We start from the raw sequence: 25,079 nt of genomic DNA, 5'->3' as shown, positions 1-25,079 counted from the left end.
TATGCAGGCGCAATTGGAGTAGTCCTGTCCGAGCACCAACTTGCCAAGGCGCCAATGAGCCAAGGAGCCAAAGTACTGATAATACCTAACACCTAACATCCTTGAGGTGTTCACTAGCGCCAGGCGCCATTTGGCTCAGGGTCGGCCCTGGGTGTACTGATTAATATTATGAGAGTAATTTTAGAATTTGGGATTTTTTATTTAAGATATTTTAACAGGTGTTTAAATTTTTTAGTTTAGGATATTTTTTTATCTGAGAAATAACTTCGGGCGTTCCCGTGACTGCAAAGTCACCGGGACAAAGTAACCATGAAGGGAATTAATACATGATTAATACCGACCATCTCTAATTGACAGACGAAACGTCAAATTGAAAATATAACCTCATAAACGTCAGTCGCGGTAAAATGTCACTTTATACAAAACAACTGTTAAAAAACGTTAATTCTTCGAATTTTGGTATTAAAAATGTGATTAAACATTTATTAAGACCTTTTTATCTCACCGTAAAGCCATCATTTTCACATTTCTCTACAGTTTCCGCTGTGAAAGATCGTGGAATTGATAGTTTTATCTCGAAAAATCGCTTACATATCGGCCAGTGTTGTCGGTTTATACACAATTCTTCAATTGACTGTAAGATCCAGGGTCCTAATGACGCCAGTGTTAACATATTTGATAGGAAAGCAAAGGTAATGCAGAGAGAGCGGGCCGCCACATCTAGCGACGTTCATCTTTTCGACTATGTGAAGGAGGAGGTTGGCTGGCGATTAGCTGACAGGGTTTTTGATATCAAGAAGACTTTTAAAAATGCCGTTAACTTAGGTGAGTTAAATTTCATTTCTAAATTTAAGTGTACTACTGTTATTTTACCTTTTTCGACGAAATTGTAACTTCGTATTAACGTTGCTTAGTGCTTCGTTTGTATATATTTAAAGTTTCGTGTCTACATTTTCATTGCTTTGCTAGTAAGAAAATTTGCAGTGTTTTAATATTTTGCATAAACCCCAATTTATTTAATTAAAAATACTCATATTTTGGCAAATAAAATGGCTGTAATGCAATGTTATCAATTTGCACATCTGACATTTTTGCCAAGACTGAATTCATGTTCATTCTTGATTACTTTTACTTACTAGTAATGCACCATAAATAAACCACTCACTAGATCGATATCTTCGGGCTTTTTGTATGATACAAATTGGTCCTAAACAAACCATAGATATGCCAATATATAGACATTTCAATTCTCATTCGGAGCCTGCTTATTATACTATACACCAATTAAAAATTCAGAAAGTTTATTCCATACACTTTCAGAGTTTTTCATTGGTGGAAATAAATACAGTTAGGCAATCATATGACTTCACAATATTTCTATTCCAATTTTCGATGCAATGCACTAATCTGGGAAATGTAGTTACATATATGTTTCAACCACAGCTTCGCTTCCAAAGCTAATAATTTGCTGAATATCATAGCGATTTCAGAAAGAGAAGCAAAACAATGTTTCAATCTGCCGCCCAAATTAAACATTATAGCTTTTTACACATTCTTTAATATTCAGAATTATATTGATAACATTTAGTGGCATTTTTAAACATCTTTTTTAATTTTTAACTGGCTTATTGAATAAGGTATTAAGCGTACTTAAGTATACATAATTTTGAAATCTAATTCAAACACAGTAATTTTGTTTCGTGGCGGTAGTCGTCAAGATACTTGAATCGTCGAGTATTGGTTACTTACGAAACCTTGTGGATGACACCCCGAAGTTGTTCTTATACAAAAGAGAATTTGATTATTTTTGTCTATAGGATGTTCCCGAGGATATGTGGCGAGACACCTGACACCTGACAGTGTAGAGAAGATCACCCTGTGCGATACAAACCAAACCTATCTGGACCAGGCCCAGCTTCCTGAGGGAATAGAAGTTATAAAAATGGTGGCAGATGAAGAGACTGTAGAGGTAAATTGTAAAAAAAAAATTACCACGAATTTATTAGGCCTTATTAAATTTGGTCATTTTTGCCATCTTTTTTGGCAACAATGCAAAGTTCTACCTGAATATATTTACAATTTACATGGTGTCTCGAATATATCTATCAGATATTATTATTTATACGGAACTGTATAATTTTCAGAGTAATTATGTACCACTAGTGACACCTATGAAGGTTAGATTATATTATTTATCAAAGGTTCTCGCCTCTGCTATTTGTTTGTGATTAAATTGTGTCCGCAAAGACGATCCCTGTTTTGCGGCCCTTTTGAATTTGAAGGTGTCAACAGTCTTTGTCATATAAAAGGTCGTGTTTCCTTAAAAACTCTCTCTTGCTCAAAAACAACCAAAGGTTTCACCTTTCCTAAAGAACCACAGGAACTAGCCTGTACCCAGAGTATTTATTAAAAAGTGCCTAGTCAAATCATGTGATAGTGGAGGTTTATTGTTAAATAAAAGTGATTCAGTTTGCCCTCAAGAACGGAGTTTGAATTCCAAGGACCCTAATTTATAACAGGAACATATATTGACTTTTTCGATAAGTCTAGAATGAATATTCAACTTATAACGGCTGACTTATTGGAGTTTAAAAACCTCATTGTAATATATTTAATCACTGAAGAAGATAATATCATTAATTTTCTGTGTTCTGTGTAATTTTCTTTATCTATTTCAATTTGGGAGGCGGGTTTGTGTGCTGCTGCCCCGGGAACCATTTATTGGTTAACCAACACCGCTGCCATAGGTCACCCCAAGTGGTTCGCTACGGCTGGTGATTTAGCTGGGGTGCCCGCATTCATCGGTGAGGTGTGTTCAGGATGTGCCTGCCCATCAACTGCGTGGCTTGCCAGATCGTGAGAGGCTGATTTGGGGAGACACTTTGACCCCTCCAACTCGTCTCTACCCATCGCCTTGCGCAGCAGTGGGAGTGATATTCATTTGTCCATCCTCTAGATTCCTACTCACCCATCATACCTTTTTCCTTTCCGGAACTTACTCTCCTTCCATTCCTTAAAAGGCCCTGAGGGATATTATTTTGTGTGGGGTTAATGTAAAAAAAAAAATTCTCTCAGATTTGTTGATACATAAATTATCACCTTGATAATAATTTCATAACAGTTTTTATTTTTATTATTTTTTTTGATAAATTAATGTTTTAAAGACAAGATTTTATTTATGCATAGCACAAAGGATAACAATTATTTTTATAAGCAATAATTGTTCGCCTGAAACACTCATCCACATTGAAAAAATCTCCTGATAAAAAATACATGACGCCAACGGGACAAACCCGTGTCCATTCGATTTCCGGTCGAAAGCTCTGACCACTGAGCTATGGGGGCTTATTTCTTACCCGAGAAAATATTCAATATATGCTAGTGTTTCATTCAACAATTACTGCTTTTTACATTTTTTCACCTGAGAACAACCAACTTTATTTTTATATGAGAAAGGCATTGTAAGTGCTAAATCTCTCACTAGATGGCGTTGATACAAATTGTATACATTTTTTAGGTGAAATACTTGGACTTGTCAAATATTAATTATTATTTTTTTTGATAAATTAATGTTTTAAAGACAAGATTTTATTTATGCATAGCACAAAGGATAACAATTATTTTTATAAGTAATAATTGTTCGCCTGAAACACTCATCCACATTGAAAAAATCTCCTGATAAAAAATACATGACGCCAATGTCCCGTTGGCGTCATGTATTTTTTATCAGGAGATTTTTTCAATGTGGATGAGTGTTTCAGGCGAACAATTATTGCTTATAAAAATAATTAGTTTTTATTTTAATTTGAAATACTTGCGTACTCTTTCTACTGTTAACGGTTTTTTTTCCAGTTTCCACCTGATAGTCTGGACCTCGTGTTATCTTCGTTGTGCCTCCACTGGGTGAATGACCTGCCAAAATGCTTTGATAATATCATTAAAGGACTCAAAGATGACGGGGTAACTTTTTGCTTCCTTAATTTAAATTTTTTTAACCTGTTTATTTCCATAATTTTTATATAGGTTAGTACATATATTATTTTTTGTTTTTTTACATACATATAAATATAAAACAAGTAAGTACATAATGAGAGCCAACTAAGAAGTGGCCTGTATGTGGGTAATATAAGCAAAAATAAGTGCAATACTCTCTCAGTGCCGCCAGTCCATTAACTAACAACTACTATAATCTGCCATTATTTTTAGTAGTTGAAAGCACGAAATCAAGATCTATAATTTGTCGATATTCGTATGTCAAATTCAGTAGTCTGCCGCGTGCCTAGACTCGAGCGCCGAGCTTTGAACACCATACAAATTATTGTGGGAAAAATCACTCAGTTACTATACCGCCGTCTAGTTTGCTTTCGCTGACCAGTTTACCAGTTGGAAGGGTTCATTATTGTTGTTTCAGGACATTACGGTTAGTCCTCTGTGTATTCTAGCAACCGTCGCATGTTTTCCTGTGACATCTAAACTATAAATCAAAAAATGTTTTATGAAATATCGATAACGGTGTTTGTTTTATGAAATCCTTTTTTAATTTTTAGCCGTTGTAACTAACTGACTAATTAACCACCATGCCGTTTCACCGTAGGGGTCGGCAGAGAGGACGTACCGCCAAACAACTCGGTCTTGGCAAATACTTCTTGCCTCATTCACATTCACACATCTTTTCACACATACTCTTCTATTATTCTGACTCTTGACATAGCCCGACCCAAGTATCTAATTCACTTGATCGTGCCATGTCTTCCTCAGGCATCCCCGACTTCTGCTACCATACGCATTTGCATCATATATCCTCCTTACACTCCTTTGCTCTAGATGCCCAAACCATCTAAACATCCCTTTCTTAATCTTACTCATTACGCTTACATCAGCCTTGCACTCTTTGCGGATCTCCACATTTCTCACACGATCACACATGGTTTTACTACACATGCACCTCAGGGATCTCATTTCTGCAGCATTCAGTCGACTTTAATCAATGCCAACTGCGTTCAGTCCTCCATTAATGGAGTTACCTGCATTTACCCTTCTTTTAATATCTCTGTCAGCATTCCCATCTCTCGTAAACACACTTCCTAAATACACAAACTCATCTACCTGCTCCAAGTATTCCTCATTCACAACTATATTGCACACTGTTATAGACTTACTTACATTCATCATTAACTCATTTTTCATACATAATTAGTTCATCCTACACACGAGAGACTGTAGATCTTCCATACTGTTAGCAATCAGCACCGTATCATCAGCATACAACAGGCAACATACAACAACTTTCAGATTACTCAAATTCGCGCCCAATCCCACCTTTTTTAATTTTTGCATAAAATTATCTATGTATAGCACCGAACGTGTTTAACACCTTTTGTGATATCAAACCATCCCGTAAAACCACCACTCACCCTAACACATGCAATGCTTCCCTCATACAGAGACGCAATTTCCTGAGTGAGATTTGTATTCACTCCATACTTGGACAACACCTTCCATAGCTTTTTCCTGTCGACTCAGTCGTATGCTTTTTGTAGATCTACAAAGTCACAGTTATGCACTATAATCCGCAGCTTTCTCTAATTGGACACTTGCCTAGTTTTTGGTGCGGCGGATTAGAGGGATAGAGTTCTACATGTACATACATCATCAGGGCAGATGTGTGATGATGATGGACACCGTAGTGCTGTCCGAAACGTTGGCTAAAGAAGGAGGTAGTGCAACACGGCATAATACTCCAAAAATAAATCACCACAATACTTTTGGCAGTGAAAATCTCAAATCATATTTGCCTTTCTTTTAGATTTCTTTTTCATGAAACTCTGAATGTTTCAGGTATTTCTAGCAACGCTTTTTGGTGAGGATACACTGTTTGAACTGCGATCATCACTACAATTAGCCGATCTGGAAAGAAACGGCGGAATAGCGCCGCACGTCTCTCCGTTTGCAAGAATCAGAGATATTGGGGGACTGTTAAACAGGTCAGTAATGAGTACACTTTCCTACTTTTTAAATGAACGTTCCTATGCAGTAGGAGTGTTAGCTAACCGAAATGTTAATTATATAGAACGACCATCTCCAAAAGGTTCTCGCAAAACTTTTGAGCCTGCGAATTCGGCCATCCGGACAAATTGGCAATTTTATTTATTTATTTATATGATAATTGATATTTTAAAAGATATTTACCTGGGATTGATTCATTAAAACCTCGACTCCGGTGATGGGTCTGATTTGACCCAGTGTTTTTTAAATAAAAGATTTTGCCGCAAATATCTCGTTTAGGCTAATTTCCTTTTGTCTATTCTTTCATCAAATATTTACCCACATTTCGACTCAAAAATGATTAAAATCGGACACGTTTTAAAAAAGTTATTAGAATAATTGTGTATAAAAACACGCAAAAATTCCATTTCTTCTGAGTTGAATTCGAGCAGCCGACGAAACAGCATATCTCTTGCTCTGTCCTTCCGTCTTTGTCTCTCACAGTCCCGCGCAGATGTTGTCAACCATTCGGGCACATTTCTAGTATTGTGATTTTTGTTTGTGACTTTGTTTAAAAAGCCTTTTAATTTCATCATTTCAGCCGGGTCAATCTGGACCCACCATCGCCGCATGTGTTTTATTTTGAACCTCCGGGTATTACGTGTTAAATCACCATATTAGGCAGCTGCCTGATTCATGGTGACTAATAGAAATTGTCATTAATCTTTTTATTCATTTTGGTTGTTGGCTTATAGTCTTCTTAATTTTGATCAACGATGTCAAAGACTTGTTTATTTCTTAAATTTAAATATTTCTCTCTCCAGATCAGGTTTCTCCCTCCAGACTATAGACACGGATGAGATTGTCGTGGGTTACCCTTCCATGTTTGAGCTGATGACCGACCTGAAGGGGATGGCAGAGAACAACGCTTCCTACAACAGGCAGCTCCATCTGGCCAGAGATACGCAAGTGGCGGCAGCAGCTATCTATGATGAGTTGTATGGCAAGGTAATGGGAAAACCCATAAAGGTCAAGTGCGCTAACATCGGGAGGCGATTCTACATGATGGTAGAAGGAAAAAAGATAAATAATTTTTTCCAAAGTCCACTGTTTTTTTTCCCATACAAAAATATTTTTTTCCATAGAAGTATATTTATAAATAAATAAACAAGTGAGATGTGTTATGAACCATTATTAGTATGAAACCGTGTGCGCATATCTGGTCACTAACGTCTTTTACCCGGTGTCGAGATGAAATCACACAGGCGTGAATTTCACGTGCCACAGAATTACGCTCGGACTGAATTAAACACACAAAGAGAATTAAACCTACTTAAAATATTACACCTACTGGAATTACACATGTCAAAAAATATGTTTTTTAATATGCTTAAATTATATTTATTGAGTATTTTAAGTGAGTGCTAAATAAATTTTATATTGAACAAAAAAAAACATAAGTTAGGTTAGGTTTTTTCAGTAGTTCTTGTCAAAAATTACACACTTTCTCTAATAATGAACACAGCAAGACCATCTAAAATGGCTTGATAGCGCTGTACCGGACAGCAGATGGATGTACCTAATAATTATTAAATAATTAAGAAAATGAATATTCTGATATCACACATTTTACGATGCCGAATCATTTGAGGCTTATCTCGCACGGTGAGTCATCTTGCTAAGAATTTAAAACACCGTACACGTGTCATATTGCCAGTTCAAGGATGAATTACTCGCACGACGAACTGTGGGACCATAGTAATTAATTCTCGGCGCTGTGACGCCTTATCATATTTCTGTTTAGATATAAGAATAATTGCTCCACATTAACACGTGTAGAAATTGTTGAAGTCGAACCCAATAAATACGCAAACAACTGGCCCAACCAGTCAGTTGTCCTACGACATTCGCAAGTTGTGTTTCTTTGCAAATCCTTACCCAAGATACCCCCGAGAGGAAACCAGCATTTACAGTCGATGTCACTGGCGTAGGTGTCCAGTACAGGTGCCATACGAATTATCCAATTTTTATTATTATTATGGGGAAGAAAGTGCAACACAGCTAAACATCTAATTTTTAATTTGAAACTACCACTATTTTTCTTTTGTAAAATTTTTAATGTCCTACATATTATTAATTTGTGCTTGTTACTTCGTGCACCTTCAAATCAACATGAAATACCACTATAACCTCTCGTTGAGTCCAACAATGCGTAGATGGTCAACTGGCTTTAAAATTTTTCACTGTGACTCCACACAGGGGGACCTGAATAAAATAAATCCCTCAGGGCCTATGTCATCTTTGAGGATGCTATGCGGTAGGTATTTTTGAGGGGAGGAAGGAGGGAACACGGCTCTTGAAGAGACATAGGCTGGCAAATCGTTCCTCAAGGAGTCGTCAAAACGACCCGTTCTCATGTGACAAATGTCAAACGTGTTCGAATTTCGGGTGTAACTGAAGAGATAAATTGTTGTAAGTGTGTTGTGGGCGTTTTCGTGTGCCCGAAATTATCTCAATTTTTCTTTATTTTTGGTGAAATTGATCAAAATGTTAAATCAGTTTCATTGGTCTGTCTTCAGTCTAGGAGTCTATAGATCCTAGTAAATTGACAACATCAGTTTTCTTTCAAATCAGTAAATATAGATCACACTTCTAGGAATTATCAGTTCAGTGCACTCTGACTACGGCTTATAATATGCTGATGAGCCAAGCAATGTAAAATAAATGAAAAAAAAAATAAGTAAAATTAAATGTATATTTTTCAGACAGATCCAAAAACTGATGTTCGCAGTATACCGGCAACTTTCCAAGTGATCTATCTGCTGGGATGGAAACCAGACAAATCTCAGCCTAAACCCTTGACCAGAGGTTCTGGAAAGATGTCTTTGAAGGACCTGCACAAGTAAGCGTTGTTCAAAAATACAGTTTAATTAAGTTCTTCAATCTGGTGGTTGAAACATGACATTGATAACCATCAAATCGATGATAAGTGCCATTTTCATTTTTCAGAATTTGAACGGTCTCTGTTTAAAGTCGGTTCTCGGTCTGTTTTTGTTTTAAATTAAATTGTGATCAAATGAAAAGCATAACTATTTTTTTAATGATAAACTAATGTTTATAAGACAAGGTTTTTTATGCATAGCACAAAGGATAACAAATTATTATAAGCAATAATTAGTCGCCTGAAATATCCATACAAATTGAAAATATCCCAGAGCACCTGACCGGACATCAGAAGCAGAGGCGGCTCGTGACAGAATTTGCCAGCAGTGCATTTCACAAATAATGGTAACATGTAAAATAGGAAAATAAAGTGATTTAAAGGGAACTACATACCCAGTACAAATAATTCATTTGTGGAGAAAATCCATTCGTCGCTCTTTCATTTGAGAAAATTCTTCAATTACAAGATTATTAAAGTCTGGTATAGACGAGATCAAACTTTTTTCGATGCTCATCATTGATAAAGCATTGAGACGATCTTGGGACATAGTATTCCTCAGAAATGTTTTTACACGTTTCAATGTAGAAAAACACCTTTCGCACTCGATAGTTGTCATCGGAATAGTACAAATTATTTTTAACAGTTTCACTATTTCACTAAAACACTCCACCAAGTTACACTTGTAAAATAATTGTAAAATTGATATTGCTCCGTCAGCATTCGCGAAATCATCTCTAGTTTGTTGGGATTAAATGAACTTCGGTTACTTTTGATAAAATCAATGTTAACCGCAATGTTTTCATTAGCACTCATTTTTAAAAGCTTTTTGCAGAGCAAAACTCGTAAAAACCGTTAAAACGTCGCGTCAATCGCCAATAATGAATACTGCCAAGTTTGCAGATATGTAGATCGCGCCGGTAACGCTAGAATATTATAACATTGTTAATTAGTTCGAAATCTGTCAATCCTAACTAATGCATTCCAAACGTTTTACGCATGTTTAAGGTTTTTGATATATATCAGGATGTTTCGGCGCATGCGCCGATAATGCACAGACCAGCTTCTATCTCCACTGCTCTAACACATCAACAGCCGTTATGGGTCTCTACCTGTCTCGTTCATTTCACGGTTCCGACCTCTAGAGACAGTGCCTATAGAAGGTACATGGCATGTCTCGGGCAAAGCCGAAAATGCACGGGTTGATATATTACACTGTTTTTCGCATGCGCGGGAGTCTAGTACAAACTTTGATTGGTAAGAAGATTATAATGATCTGGCGTGAATTCTTGGTGAGTGGATCTACGAATTTACATTTCTAACGTATATCGATGTTTGGCAGTGCAGTGCACAAATGCACTAAGGCAGGGACCGCCTCTGATCAGAAGGTGCGGGTTCAATTTCTGTCGGCGGCATTTATTTTTACTCGGGAGATATTTTCAATTTTTATGGTTATTTCATGTGACTAATTATTGCTTATAATAATTTGAAAAGCATAACAACAAGATATCCATTAAGAATTAAGACCACACATTCCGAATTTCTACTGACATATAACATACTTCCCTTGAACACATTAAGTTTTTAAGCTCTTAAAAAATATACATTATTTTATAAATAATCTCTATTGAGATGCGGAGTTGAAAAGTAATTACATGAAAATTTCCTCGATAACAAAAAATCACTCTGAAAATTATAAAAAACACATATGGGTCTGTTATTTAACATGCTACAGGTATGAAAATTCATACTGCTTCCTTAAATGCTACTGAACTCAGATGTCAATAAGTTTCTGCTCTATTTTACATAAGTAGTGTTTTATTAAATATTTCCACAACTGTCGCCAACGGTTCCATGATAACTCAACACAGTGACAATTCAACACACTTTTAAAAAGTGATATAAAGTCATTAGAAACGATTAAAAAAAAAAAAATTAACCTAACCTAACCTAATTAACCCAGTTAATAAAGTTTTTGTTTCATCACTTTCCTTGACTTTATATAACTTTTTAAAGATGTGATGAATTATCATTGTGATGATTTATCCGGTCACCGTCGCTAACGCCTATTAATTCTAATCGTTTTTTAATATTAGCACGCTCCATCTATCATTTATATTCATATAGTATCTCCCTTTCAAATTAACTCTTAATCTCCTTCTGCTTCTTGAACACTTGTGACGGAGCTTTACCCTTGACAGCTCATCACAATTTGATCAAATGTTGAAAAGGGCCGAGAATCATCATTTAACGTGGATAGGGTGTTGATCGTCCATTTGATGGTCATCAATGTAAATCAGTTTGAAACTCTTCAACCTAAATTTGTTTAAATGTATACTTTTTTCAATTGTTTATTATTTTTTCAAGTTATGTACATTTAAAAAAAATATTAAGTATTGATTCTTTTTCAGGTTAGACCAAGTAGCAAAGAAAACAGGACAAATAGAACTGGATGAAGAAGAAATAGTTAAGAAATAATGTGTACAGTATTACCCCTCTTAAATATGTATCTTTTTACTGTAGTATGCGCATTTAGGAGGTATTTCATCATCCTCTCGATAAGCTGTCAATAGTACTATCCATAGGATAATTAAGGCGATGCAGCGTAATATTTTAAATTGAGCCGCTATCAATAACAACCCTTACGTAGATGGCGATAAGGTTTAAAATTTCCGCTTAACACCATCCGCCTGTTTTGATTTATGCAAGAAAAAAACATGGCCAAAAAGTGCCTTTTATTTTATTTTGTGGATGTACAGGCATAAATATTTAATTTTTATTCGATCATTTTATAAATAACTTAATTTGCCACATTATAAAATAAAATCATAACCGAAAATGGGTTCGTAAGTAGGAGATTTTGAACTTTAAAGCAGTTTTCATAGGCCTTTACACAATTTTTTTCTGGGCTTATAAAAAGACTTATCTAAAAAATACTCGATTATTTCAAATGATAAGATGTATTCTACTCGCAGTATTTAATTAAAGCATCTGAAACATTTCTAGGCGACCAAATTTTCAAACTAAAAACACATGATTTTGCATTACTACGCATGGCATCGCCTTAATGTGTATTCTCGACTTTCGGTTTATAAATTTCGAGTTTACCATTCAGCACTCAAACCTTGAACAGAGGATATATATATCGGATAAGTTAACTGAGTTTTCTACATATTGTGAGCTTATATGTTGCTGTGGCTCAGTCTGTCTGTGCAGATAGAAAAAAATTGCGCGTGTTGCTTTTACGTCCAACAAATGGCGCTGTTTAAAAAAAAAAAAAAACATGTTTTTCCAACAGATGGCACTGTTTTTTAAGCTCTCAGACATAGAATTTTATTTATTATGTGTCCCTTTGAGAACTGTCAGAACGTGATAATTTTTGTGTTATTTACAAGTTTTACTAAGAGCTTCATAACTCACGTTTTGGGAAACGTAGCCTCATTCTAAAAAATGTTTTGGAAAGATTATGAAATCCACTATCGCATTGTGTTGTTATACGTAAATATTTGCGTTTCTAAATATACATTTTATGAAAACGTCAAAAATATGTGAAAATCGCTTACCATTATTTCAAAGCCTTGAAAAATGTACTTTTTTCTGAGTAGTATAAAGAAATAACACTTTATATATTGAAGAAATATATTTAAAAACTATTAGTCACCTCAAAATATTAACCGTCCAATCTAAAATATTTTTAATAAATTATTTAGAAACGCAATAAATTATTAACGAACATCTTGACAGTTTCAATCGGCTTAGATAATGCACCTCTACGTTCCATTGATATTCTTGAATACAGACGCGTAGCGTTATTCATTATCGATACTCTGTTTTTTAAATCATGGGAATCCGTATACTAGTGATGGAAATAAATCAATTTTTGGAAAATCTCGCGTGTTTACGTGAAAAGACGTTCTAATGTCTTGACCGCTATTATCATATTTACGTCTTTTGACGTTCTAATGTTCTGAGTGGTTAAAAAAGCATATTTTTACCAGCCACAGGTGACATCTATATAATATAGGTATATAAAAACACAAGCGTATTCGAATGCAACATTGTGTCAAAATTTCAAAGCAATCGGCGAAGAACTAAAGATTATATTTACTATATATTTATTATAATGGATAGTTATCGAGAGGATGGAGAAATACCCCCTTAGTAAGTCTCAAGTTTATTTATGAATAATGTATAATACTTTCTTACAATGATTGTAAAAACATTAAAAAACTAAATGAGTATTTATAAATATATTGTGTAGATACATTATATTGTTATTATTATCATGCTTAATCTTTCATTTCAACGATCTATGTGGTGGAGCAATAAGTTATTTGGTTCTAGATCCAGAGGTTGTTTGCTTAAAATCTGTTATGGAAAAATATAATTTCAATAAAGATCAGTAAAATGTTACAAAAAATGTACAGTAAACCTAGCTTCCGAGAGGCTAACTTGACCTCTGGCTTCAATGGAGCCTCCGTACCTGAGCTGGTCACTTAGTGTTATACCGAACATATCAGTGGAGGGCATGTTGCTTCTGTTGGAGGAGATTTTGATCTCTTTTAGACGTAATCAGACTTGATTGGGTCTTTAAAACATTAAATTCGACTAGGTTATTCTTACTCCAACAATAAACCCTCTCGAGATAACCGTCCATTCTCTGTCCCAAAACCTCTGTTGGAGTTTGTGTATCCTTTGGGGGGCTTTCCAATCAAAAAGCTATCATGGACTGTACTATCATCCTCTTTCCCATCTTTTTCCCTTCCTCACTACCTTCAGCCTCACAACATACCCCATGGGATGCCATAGTCTCACTGGCTCCAGGTGGCTGGGAGCAGTTGCGGCTCTTGTGCGGTATTCACTTAAATTTAAAAAAAGTTACACTAGTGACTCTAGCGGCTAGAGTTGCCAGCCAATACAAATAAATACTGCTAATGTTTTGCTGGAGTTGGAGTATTTGACTCCACACACGAGGTTCTGAATTTTTTTTGGGGCTGCTGTGTGGAGTGACCTTGTCCTTTTGAGGAAAAGAAAGAATGAATCCAGGTTTTGAAGAGACCCGTGTTATAGGAGGGAGGAAACACAGGGACCAGACCATCTTTTTACAACCAAGCTATTGAACACAAGAACAAGTCGTAGAAGTAACCCATTATCATGTAATTACCATGAACAAATGTTGGGTGCCCGTTTGGCGTGCTTCCGATTGTGCTCCCAGTGCTAAAGGAAACAATGATCAATGATGGCATCCATGATCGATGGGTAAGGCTCTCAACTAGCAAGCTGGAGGTCGCGGGTGCAAATCCCGGTGTGAATAAGTAAATTTTATTTGATTAATTTGTGTTATTTTACAAATTACCCATTTAAAATAATATACAGGGTGTCCGGGGGTAATGTGCACTAACCTCGTGAGGTGCATGATTGTAGGAGTAAAAAAGAAAAACATCTTTTTTTTTTCCATACAAAAAGACAAACCTATTTAAAATCCTTAGTGTGAGGTACAAAGCTACCCGATAAATTCGCTGTGAGCTTGCCGAGAACGAGTGCGGAAATGTTGTAATTGGACCGCATCCATTGAAAACGCATGTAAACAATAACAGCCCGAGAGTTGGACATTTACAATAAGGAAGTTGAGTCCATTTTTTTTATCAATGTTCGCATTCAAACTTAAATACTGGTATTTTTTTTTTTTTTTTTTAAAGTCTGTTTTCATAATTAAATTAATTCTCAAAGTTTAAATTTTATTAAGCCCGCCAAAACGAGCGGAATCCGAGCGGTAAGAGGCGGGGTGTGGGTGTGACGTCATTCAAACTGTGAGAACCACGTCGCTTAAACATTTTGTATGGAAAAAAATTTAATTCTTCAATAAGGAATTCCAGTAATTTTTTTACCAATGTTAACCGTCATATATTGAAGACGCTATTTGTTGACCGCCGCGCAGACAAGTAAGACCAAAAGTAAAATAACGGTTTACAGCCCAGTTTGCTGTGAGACTTTTCTGCGCGGAGGCCTTAAGTGTAATCACATGTAATGTGACATGTATAATAATAAAAACTTCTAAGCGATGCAATAAACAACATATTATTATAAAGCACTATACCAATATGTATCTTTAGAAATCCATATTATATAATAATAACAACAAATACCTACATAAATATTTGACAATAGATGGGAGCTATTTTTTTCACATAGATCCTATTGACAAAGGGGTTTCTCCGGGAATGCAGCTGGTTTTCAGCAGTGCCTTATTATATGGTAAACAAAAGATGAAATATTTAAAAGCCATCACCACATTATAATATATATTATAATGAGTAGAGAATAATTATCATGTCATGCGAAATCAATAAATGTACCTGCACAAAACTAGTGGTTATGGCGAAATGTCAGATGGGTAGATACGCAATGATTATTATACTGTGAAAATGTATTATATTTATCGTAACGTACAAATGAACACAATTTAATTTGATATACTTACTTGGAAGCTTTAACTCTACGACCGGCTGTGATTTGGCCCAAATAAACGTTTGGCCTATACACCTCTCTCATCTAAACCGACCATCTCTCATGTAATAGAAAGAGATGCACCATAGGTGATCCGTTGTACGTACAAGTCACGACACATGTGACGTCAGAATTCTTTCGACCAATTGTGGAGCGTATTCAGTTTATTGCTATTTAATGCTTTTTCAAGAACGTTTAACTAATTCTAAGAATAATAATATAGAAATATATTTATATATTTTGAATCGATATTTTTTGATCTACATGAACATATTTTTTATAAGTGAAAATATTTTTCACTCAACTTCCTTATTATGCCACAGTATTGTACGTTTTAAATCAAATTCAAAAATAAAACTGTACTAATATAACAAAATGTAGTTACCCTTTTATCGATAAAATTATGTAACTACTAGCTGTACCCCGCCACGCGTTGCTGTGACTCAGTCTGTCTGGGTAGATAGAGAAACAGGAGGAACTTTCGGAGTGTTAAGATTTTGAACAAACAAACATTTAAATTTTTATTTATACATATTATCAGCACTAACGTCCAATGCTTTTGATTAATTTAACAAATTTTCAAAATGTCCACTTTCCATGTATATTTACATCGTGTAGCCCGTAAACCTAATGAATGTCTGCCTGTTCTTTGTGGGTGAAGTCTAGCATTGTCAATGTAATTAAAATTCCGTACAAATAAACACACTGTAAAAAGAAAGTCTTTGGAGAAAACATGCACTGAATAAAGATGTTCTTTTAAGGAAGTCCTTAATAAAGGCGCAGTAAAAATACACTACATTAATTAACAAGTTTTGATTAAAATAAGCAAATTTTTAAATTTAAATTCCGCTAGATACATTAAATTATCAGATCCTTTGCGAATAAAATGAAAGTTATTGACACGAAGTGCGGCAAGTAAAGACTGACGGAATGGCGGCGGGTTGCAACAATGCAAAATAATAATGCCAGCCCCACACTGCGAATTAATTTAACATTTTTATCTGAAAAGTACTCCTAAATAATGGAATTTCAAAAAAATTCATTTATCTTTTTTACTTCTACCATCATGTAGAACTCCTTCCGAAGTTAGTGCACTTTATATTGTCCTGGTGTAAGACAACCATTCAGAATTGAAATGTTGCTGAAATGGCTTAAGCCGTGTTTGATGACCAGATCTGAATAGCCAGGTACTTCCCCACCATTCTCTTCCTCATCACCTCCCCCTCCCCACTACCTCCAGCCTCACAACATACCCCAACTGGGGATGCCATAGTCTCACTGGCTCTAGATGTTTAGGAGCAGTTGGGTCTCTTGTGTGGTATTCACATTATTTTTTAAAAATCAATCAATCAATCAATTGTCTGAAATGGAGACGACATAGTTCCACTGACAATTGGGACTCGAATGTGGTACATACACACTTATGTATATACACTTCAATCTATCCCATCACTTTTTGACACAATGTACATACATGTATCACACAAACTTCATGTATCATATGTGTGACATCTGCCGATGAATCATATATGCATCAGCGGCGGAGATAAGGTTAAGGAGTTGGTTAACCCTTAGGTAGATGAGTTTTGTAAATATCTAAGAGCCAAATATAATATTAAAAATTATATTTGATCTAATTGACAGGCATCTACAATTTCAACGTTTTACTTTGAGGAATTTTCATGGACAGTATTGAAATGCGTTCAAAACTTCTAAAACCTAGTTCTACACACTGCAAATTGCAGTGCACCTGAAGGTAGTCATGATTTCATTGAACTGCTATTGTAGTTGGTCAGATCCTAAGGGTTAAAAGACGATTAAAACACAAAAGTTTCAGTTTATCACAGTGTGACATGTCTTTATTACATCTCATCTCATTATGTTTTTACAATGTTTCATTAATCATAACAAATTTCATTATTTTTGTCTTTTAATATAAAATACATTTTATTCCACAGATTGGCTCTATGTAATGTAACAATTCCACAAGATTTTCAAACACATTTGTGGAAATGTACACAACCCTTCATAATTTATGGGTAAAAAGTCTTATAGTTTGAAATGAAGTTATAACCCGTTAAGTTTGTTAACCCTTTACGAACATACTATTAAATATCATTACCACTTAAGTAAACATATTATTAAATATCATTACAGCTAAAGTAAACATATTTAATAGTAGGTATATGATATAAAAGGTTTTTGTTTAGTTTCTGGAATGTTTAGTGGAATATAGCCAATAAAAAATACTAACTTAATCAAAATTAACATTTACAATGAAAATAATATCTTAAAATATGATATTGATATAAAATATTAAATATTTCGCATTTTGATTATATTTTTATAAATTATCCTTTGTGACTCAAACTGATTTAAAATAAATTATTGTATTATTTTTTTAATGATTTAATATTTGTAGGATATTGAAATTTAACGTCATTTTATAAACACGTTAAAAATCTGCATGATAACAAAATAATTTTACTTAGGTATACAACATAATATTATTATGTACTAAATTAACTCAAATATGGTCTTAAATCTTTTGATAAAAAAAGTTTTAACATAATTTTAATAATTTCATTCATAAATAGTAACTAGAAAATTAAATAGTCAAAATAATTAGAAATTCCTTTTAAAAGTTTATGAATTGTTTAAACTAATTTAATGTTTAATATTTTTATTTTGGGTTGTGTTCTAATTTGTATTTGATTGGTAAAATTTTAATTCGTAATATCTGTAAAAAAAAAAAATTCTTAAATTAAAATTTTTAAATTTTAGTACTGGGATATATATTTCAAACATAATTTCACAAATCTTAAGTAAAAATAAATACACAGTAAAGTCATTAATCCTATTTGTTCAAATTTGAACACTTCGATATTCGGAAATTCATTTTTATACCTACTGAATCAAACAATACAGAATTATTAATCCAGAAAATCTGTTGGCCTGGTATCTGAAGCAGCAAAAACTATCATGCGGTGAGCTATGGCGTCATGAAATTTGCACGGCCTGTTCTCTCAATGCAATTTCTAGGTCAATGCAACTATTTTTCACTACATTTCTACATTTCCATTATGAGCTAAGCAACTCTGAAATATCAAATGTAGGACAGGACGCCATTTTTTTTTTCACCAAGTAGTAACTACTAGTTCTTCCATACCAAAAAAAATGGTTACATTTAAAAGTACCCACCTGTTTTATTTTAATTTAATGTCATTCATTCTAAACAAATTTTTCAGAACACATGAAGTATTGCATTTTTTTCATTCTTTATGCAAAAGAAAAACATTTTCTTAATTATTTTTTCAAATTAGAAAGTCAACATTTACATTATATTATAAGATTTGACCGTGCTTACCTACTAAAATAAATTTAAAGCATTCAAAGGTTTAATCCAAAAAAATCCATTTGTGTAAAAACTTACCGTTGTCAGGTTTGTCTTATTTGACCATTGCCTATTTCGACTGTTGTCTTTTAACCATTGTCCAAATTCACTATTGTCCGATTTGTCTGTACTAAAATTAATTTCCAAACCGTTCATCGAAACTCTTCACTTTTTTCCGTCTTCAAAGCACTGACATTGTGGTCCGGTATGGATGTGTCCTCCGATGGCCTGCTCGAACTGCTTCTGTCCTCCAATGCTGTAGCTCTGACCGTGCTTGGTGACGGTCTGCTTGATCTGGGTGGAGTACCCTCCCTGCTGTTGTTGCAAAGCTCCTTGGTTCTGGAACAGACCTGCGTTCAACGCTCCCCCTCCGTTGGAGATCTGGGACTGCTGGTAAAGGTTGGCTTGGTAGTTCCCGCCCTCGGACACGCTCTGATACCAGAACGAGTCGAATTTATAGAAGGCGGCGAGTTGGTTTGAGGATGAGCAACCTGAACAGAAAAAAGATAATCAATATTATTTAAGGCTACTGGAAGATAAAAGCGGCGGGTTGAAAAGTATCTGTGTATTCAGATTTGGTTACTAAACCAAAGTTTTAGTAAGTCATTTAAAGCAATGTTTTGATTCTGATTGATGATTTGTCAACAAGGGGTAATTGATATAGGATTGATCATAATTTTTTAAAAGCACCAAGGACTACTTCAGTCAGTAAAAAGCCCACCCATACAGGGTATTAAGGGACGTACTTGACTTACTTTAACCACTAACGCACGTCCCTTAAAAAAAAATGTCCTCTATCCAACTGCGTGTTCATATGTAGCGTATTCCATGACTATAATAAAATGTTTTAATATGTTTAAGAAACACACCTGCATCCCAGGAGTAGACTCCCTCCATGTAGTAAGTTCCATCTCCGTTGGTACAAGCCAAAGCACTACCAATATCAACCTGAAAACAAAATAAGATTTCTATTACTAGTGTTATGCATGGTTTTATTTTGCGATCGCAGTAAACAGTGACTGGTCAGTGACTGAGTTGGCATCGCGTCTGGGTCTCACCCAGGCTTTGTGAGTTCAGTTCCTCGGCTGACTAAGTCCTCCATCACGACACAAGAAAAAATTTCCACTTTCTGTGGTTGTAGTAGGAAATTTTCAAATTATTGTCAAGTTATTCGTAACATGGAAATGTTTGTCTTTCCTTAAAAAAAAACATTGAGAAGTGCTTATTAGCCTTTTTTGGGGGTCTAATTTGGCCAAATAAAACCATCTCAACTTATAAAGGACAGATCTTCAAGCTATAAGAGTTTCCGCGCCGCATGGGGGCTTGTACCACAGTACTGTCATACATGTAACAATGTATTTGTCCATATACGACAAAAGGTCGAGGGTCTCCCAGCTGTGTACCAGATCTGAAGCACCAAACAAGCACTAACTTACTTGTAATGAGCACCTTTCATTGAAATACTGGAAAGTTCTAAAGACTGAAACTAATCTTTAATAAGAAGGATTCGATCAAACTGATTGCCCTTTTTGCACAAAGTTTTCCCAATTTTTCAGGTATTAAGTGATGCCATACTCAACAGCAGGGTGCACTTTCGAGTTGTATAGGGACAGCAATAGTGTGCCAACCTTCCATAATAATGATGTAGTTAGTGGGTAAGAATTGTTAGGAAACCTACCTTGCAAACGCTAGCACTCTGCTGGGCAGGCTGTCCGCAGATGCAGGTGTTGGCATCGTAGTTCTCCAGGAGGTGAGGGTAGTTCTGCTGGATCTGGGCCTGGCACTGGGTGGGGGGAATGAGGTTCATGTCCACTGTGTGCAAGATGCTGTTGGGGATGTTCACTGGAGGGAGAAAACACAACATTGTTCAGTAACAGACACGTGATTTCTGTTTTATAGTCTTATTTAATTTATAATCGTTTTTTAATTTTTTTTTAATATATTTTGTTTATTTTGAAAAACATGACCAAAGTTTTAGAAATCTTTGTTAGTTTGTCCCTGGCTTCTTCGTTGCCCATGAAATTAATTTTCCAAATAATAGGATAGCAGAATATGAGTAAATTGGAATGGAAAGGACACCTTCTATTTAGGATTAGGGTACTAACCTTGCAGAACTTGCTTTCCCCATCCGGTGGTGATGCACTTGTAGCGACCTCCGCTCTGGTACAATCTCTGGTTTGCATCCTGGTTAGTGGGCGGCAGGCAGACGGGGGCGATGTTGGGTGCGTATCTGCGCAAAAAATAGCCAGAATTATTACATATGATCAAAACAAAACGTCATTAGAAATTGATCATCATTGTTCTTATTTTCTACATATGTACCACAAATTTAAAAAAAAAAAGTATCAGAAAGTCCAAATCAGCAGGACTATTTAACATTTGAAAAAATAATATTTACTGAATCATTAAAATGACCAACATGTTAAACCGGAAACAGAAGAAATCCAAGACAGTCGAGTTAAAACAGAACTTCGCTACGCTCAGTCAAATTATGTAAATACTTGGTTTCAGTCTTACCTGAGTTTCTCAGACAACACAAGGACGGCGAAGTCGTTCTGCAGGCTTCCGGTGAAGTACTGGGGGTGCTTGTGGATCTTGGCCACCTGGACAATCTGGAATGGCTTGGGCTCCTCGTCGACTCCCAACTTCCACTCTCCTCCCTTGATCAGCACGTTCTTGGCCTCAAGACTGTAAACAAACGTAATTAATACAATTTTCAATGCGACCGAACCCGGCGAAAGATAATTCACGATAATGAAGGCTAATTAATTGCAAACCCTACCAGGGGTGTCTTCTCTAACCGTGAAATTTGATTATGAACCAACTGGATAATACTATATTATTGACTTATCTAACCTTCTAGCCTTGCAGTATAATATTTGACGGTTCACTAAATACTGCATAATAATTCAGGGCTGTGTTAGATTACATACCCATCAATGCAGTGGGCACTTGTAACGACGATATTCTCAGAGGTGATGACACCTCCGCACAGCAGAGTTCTGTTGGTCTGCAGCAACACCATCGCCTGCCATGGGATCTCTCCGAAGTCGGCCTCGAACAAGTCCTTGTTTCCTAGAGGCTTGATGCCCTGAAGAATAAAATAATACAACACATTAATAAGATGAATACATAACAGACCTGCAGACAAGGGGTTTAATCATTTTCCATACTGAAATCTCGTAAATACTAGGTCTGTTCAAAAAGTGTCCAACCTACAACTACAAATATATATATTTTCCATACTATGCTCCACATGAATAGATTCAAATGACTGCGATTCATCGGTAGGTAACTACATTAATTTTTCCCTTTAGATTTAGATGTATACCTACTCAAAATCAAACTACCTTTACAAGACTACAACGCTGCCCTGGCAGATTATAGGCATGATTGATATTACAACTGTTTAATTTGTCAAAAAAGGGTTGAAAAGAGAAAAAGGTAAGAAAAAAGTTCAACGAAGCTTGCTGGTGTGAAAATAATTAATAACATTTTTAATATGCTCTGATTCTTACCTGTCTAACTCCGCAAGATCCTTGGATCTGTTCTGGTTTCTTGGCATTGGCGTAGTTTCCCAGCAGCAGTTGTCCGTCAGTATAGAGTTCTTGGGTGTTGACCTGGCTCAAAGGGTCTGGGAACCCTGTGCCAACAGCTGATCCAGTTGGGAAGTTGGGCTTGGTCAATGGGGTCAGTGGGAATGTTTGCTTTCCAGGAGTTCCGGTGGATCCTGTTGGGAAAACACCTGGATTCCTTGGGTTGTTCTGATTGGGCGGGGTTTGGTATGCTCCAGGGTTGACTGGGTTCTTGATCTGACCGATCGCGTTGGGGTTTGCCAGGTATATTGGGTTGTTGATTGATCCAGCTGGGTTCAGTCCGAAGCCGTTGTTGAAGGGTCTTTGGTTGTTGATGGGGTTCTGTTGGCCGGCGATGGGTCCCCGGGAGGGTTTGCCTCTGTTCTGGCTGTCCTTGTAAGCTCCGGTGTCACCGAATGCTCCGGGGATCCATTGACCTAGCTGGTTCGTTGGCCAGGGATCAGTGTAGTTGGGATCGCGACAGCACTTGCCTACTACTCCGGTTGAAGGTTCTTTGCAATCCTAAAATTGGACCATAGAAAAAATCGTTAATTTATTTGACCAGATTTACGAACCAGGTGAATGCTAATACATATTTAGGTACACACTATACACTATAAACACATATTTAGGTACACAGGTACACACTATATAATTTGTTTACATCAGTGCTACTACCTACTTACCTTTTGTTGAAGTCTGTTAGTGTCGTAAAAATTTTTTTTTTTCGGAATTTGAATGTGATAAACATAAATTTGAAAGATAATCAAGAGGAAAAATCGTACAAAGGAAATATAACAAATCAAGTCTTTTTTACAGGCCTGATAATATTCAATTATTTAGAATTATTCTGGGAATAATCTCGGTCCGTTGAAAAAGAATGATTTTGAAGTTCTCGTAAAAATGATTTCCCCTTTCAAAAACTTCTTGCTGTAGATTCAGCCAGGTTAGGAAATCGATAGGTAAGATTGGGTTATGTTACTTTGGGTCAGATTTTTAGTAAGGTTATGTTTTGATCTGCAGGTGTATCTCACCGTGAGTGGCACTCTGAAGTTCTCCTGTTCCTGAGTTAGCCTGACGCTGGAGTTGGAGATGATGCCATCAGCAGAACAGAATTCCTTGGGGGTGCACTTGAGGGCAGCAGCGCAGCCGGAGGGGATGATGGGCGCGAAGGGGGTATCTAAATTAAACAAACAAACTTATTAGACAATGAAATCTTTTCAGGTTATACTGAAATATTATTGCATCTACGCTGGCATTTTTATCAAATTTGAAATTGTTTTTGTGTCAAAACTATCAATACCGATTTGTACGGATAGTAAAAAATGAAATAAAAAATCTTGTTTGAGTTTTTACGTTTTTTAAAATTTGCACAGTATTGTATCTATTTCCATATTAAAGAAACTTTTTAAAATCACTACGTAATTTTCATCAAGAGAAATTTTGCAACATGAAAATAAGGCAAGATGCCACATTTTTTATTGGAGAAAACTCTCAAACAGTGTTCTGACATTTTTTTTTAATTTCAAAATCTGAATATTTTAGGTCAACACTAATACTTATTGCTTTTCATCACAATCTAATTGAGGGATTGAGGCCAATAAAAAAAATAATGTCCTGCAAGATACTTTTCAATATTTATATATCTTATCTACCTATATCAAAGTGTAAAATACAATTTACAACCAAAAATAACAATAAAACAACATATTAAATCAGTTTAACGTCAATTATTATGGAGATTTGAAATATTTGAAAGACATATGAATATATTATAGACTAGATATTAAAGATGAGGGGTAAAATCAACTGTTGAAGAACGAAGGGGGTAAAGCTGACTGTGATTCGTCAATAAATCAATCTGACAGTATATAGGCATCTCGCATTATAATATCACCATTTAGTTCTTAAAAGTAAAATCTGCTTTTGAATGAATAGACATTTTTACATGAGAGCGCTAATTACTCGCCACGTTATGAACAAATTTGCGAAGTCCAAATTCGGCAAAATAAATTTCTTCTATTTTCAGAGTCGAATATTTCGTTTACGTATTTAGTTAAGACACTTTTATAAATGTTCATAATTTACTTCCCAGCAACCAACCAGCTTTGTGTTTCGCGTCCAGACGTATCTCGATCTGATAGTATATGTTTCTACAACTGATCCATATTATACGATGTGAATATGCTTAAAATAAAGTAAAATAATGCTTATATATGGAATGTAATACGGCAATTGGGTTTATTCTCTTTTTCACATCTATTTTTACAAGTTTTCATACCACAAGCCACCATTTTGCCGTGTTATTTCGTAAAATGAACCGATGATGCCTCGACCATAGTTCGCACAAGAATGATGACGTCACGTTTTCTAAATTCACTTGAGGCCATACGCGAGCACAGCCGGCTCCAATGGAACCGGTATGGGGAGTGGGGAATAATACGCTTTTAATCACTTAGGGCAGGTCTACTAATATTCATATGTCTATGATTAAAATACTGTTTTTAAACCCTATATATTTAAATAGGAAAAAAAGGATTCAAAAAAAAGTTTTTAGATTTATATAATTAATTTTTAGAAAAATAAAAATATTTAATATTTTAACATAAATACATTATGAAATAAATTTAATGATGAAAAGTGTGCAAGTGTGCCAGAGTTAGTTTATTTAGTGCTT

At 35.4% G+C, this 25,079-nt stretch overlaps 2 protein-coding genes across 2 annotated transcripts in view; one reads left to right on the top strand and one right to left on the bottom strand.

The window, feature by feature from the left end:
* Nucleotides 1–350: 350 nt before the first annotated feature.
* Nucleotides 351–13,159, top strand: LOC149410561 (arginine-hydroxylase NDUFAF5, mitochondrial). Its single transcript, XM_089648185.1, has 7 exons — nucleotides 351–825; nucleotides 1,818–1,969; nucleotides 3,853–3,960; nucleotides 5,839–5,984; nucleotides 6,810–6,993; nucleotides 8,751–8,887; nucleotides 11,338–13,159. The coding sequence occupies exons 1-7, from the start codon at nucleotides 408–410 to the stop codon at nucleotides 11,402–11,404; spliced, it is 1,212 nt and encodes a 403-aa protein (XP_089504311.1). The 5' UTR covers nucleotides 351–407; the 3' UTR covers nucleotides 11,405–13,159.
* Nucleotides 13,160–17,264: 4,105 nt separating this feature from the next.
* scaf (inactive serine protease scarface) overlaps nucleotides 17,265–25,079 on the bottom strand; it is a 73,286-nt gene continuing 65,471 nt past the window's right edge. Inside the window, exons 4-11 of the mRNA XM_089648153.1 lie at nucleotides 23,437–23,582; nucleotides 22,346–22,924; nucleotides 21,761–21,918; nucleotides 21,345–21,515; nucleotides 20,933–21,057; nucleotides 20,506–20,669; nucleotides 19,697–19,775; nucleotides 17,265–19,318 (exon numbers count right to left, since the gene is read on the bottom strand). Coding sequence (XP_089504279.1) covers nucleotides 18,993–19,318; nucleotides 19,697–19,775; nucleotides 20,506–20,669; nucleotides 20,933–21,057; nucleotides 21,345–21,515; nucleotides 21,761–21,918; nucleotides 22,346–22,924; nucleotides 23,437–23,582 — 1,748 coding nt within the window. The 3' untranslated portion in view covers nucleotides 17,265–18,992. The remainder of the gene's footprint in view (nucleotides 19,319–19,696; nucleotides 19,776–20,505; nucleotides 20,670–20,932; nucleotides 21,058–21,344; nucleotides 21,516–21,760; nucleotides 21,919–22,345; nucleotides 22,925–23,436; nucleotides 23,583–25,079) is intronic.

Source organism: Hesperophylax consimilis, chromosome 27, assembly GCF_061612785.1.
Source record: "Hesperophylax consimilis isolate HC1 chromosome 27, BYU_Hcon_1.0, whole genome shotgun sequence".
Taxonomy (NCBI): Eukaryota; Metazoa; Arthropoda; class Insecta; order Trichoptera; family Limnephilidae; genus Hesperophylax; species Hesperophylax consimilis.
The sequence above is the reverse complement of the archived record's forward strand: the minus strand, read 5'-3'. Positions and strand labels throughout refer to the sequence as shown.

Coding starts and splice junctions, on each gene's coding strand:
- LOC149410561 (XM_089648185.1), top strand. CDS start 408: ATGTCACTTTATACAAAACAACTGTTAAAAAACGTTAATTCTTCGAAT. Junction 3,961..5,838: donor AAGGACTCAAAGATGACGGG/GTAACTTTTTGC, acceptor TGAATGTTTCAG/GTATTTCTAGCAACGCTTTT. Junction 8,888..11,337: donor TCTTTGAAGGACCTGCACAA/GTAAGCGTTGTT, acceptor ATTCTTTTTCAG/GTTAGACCAAGTAGCAAAGA.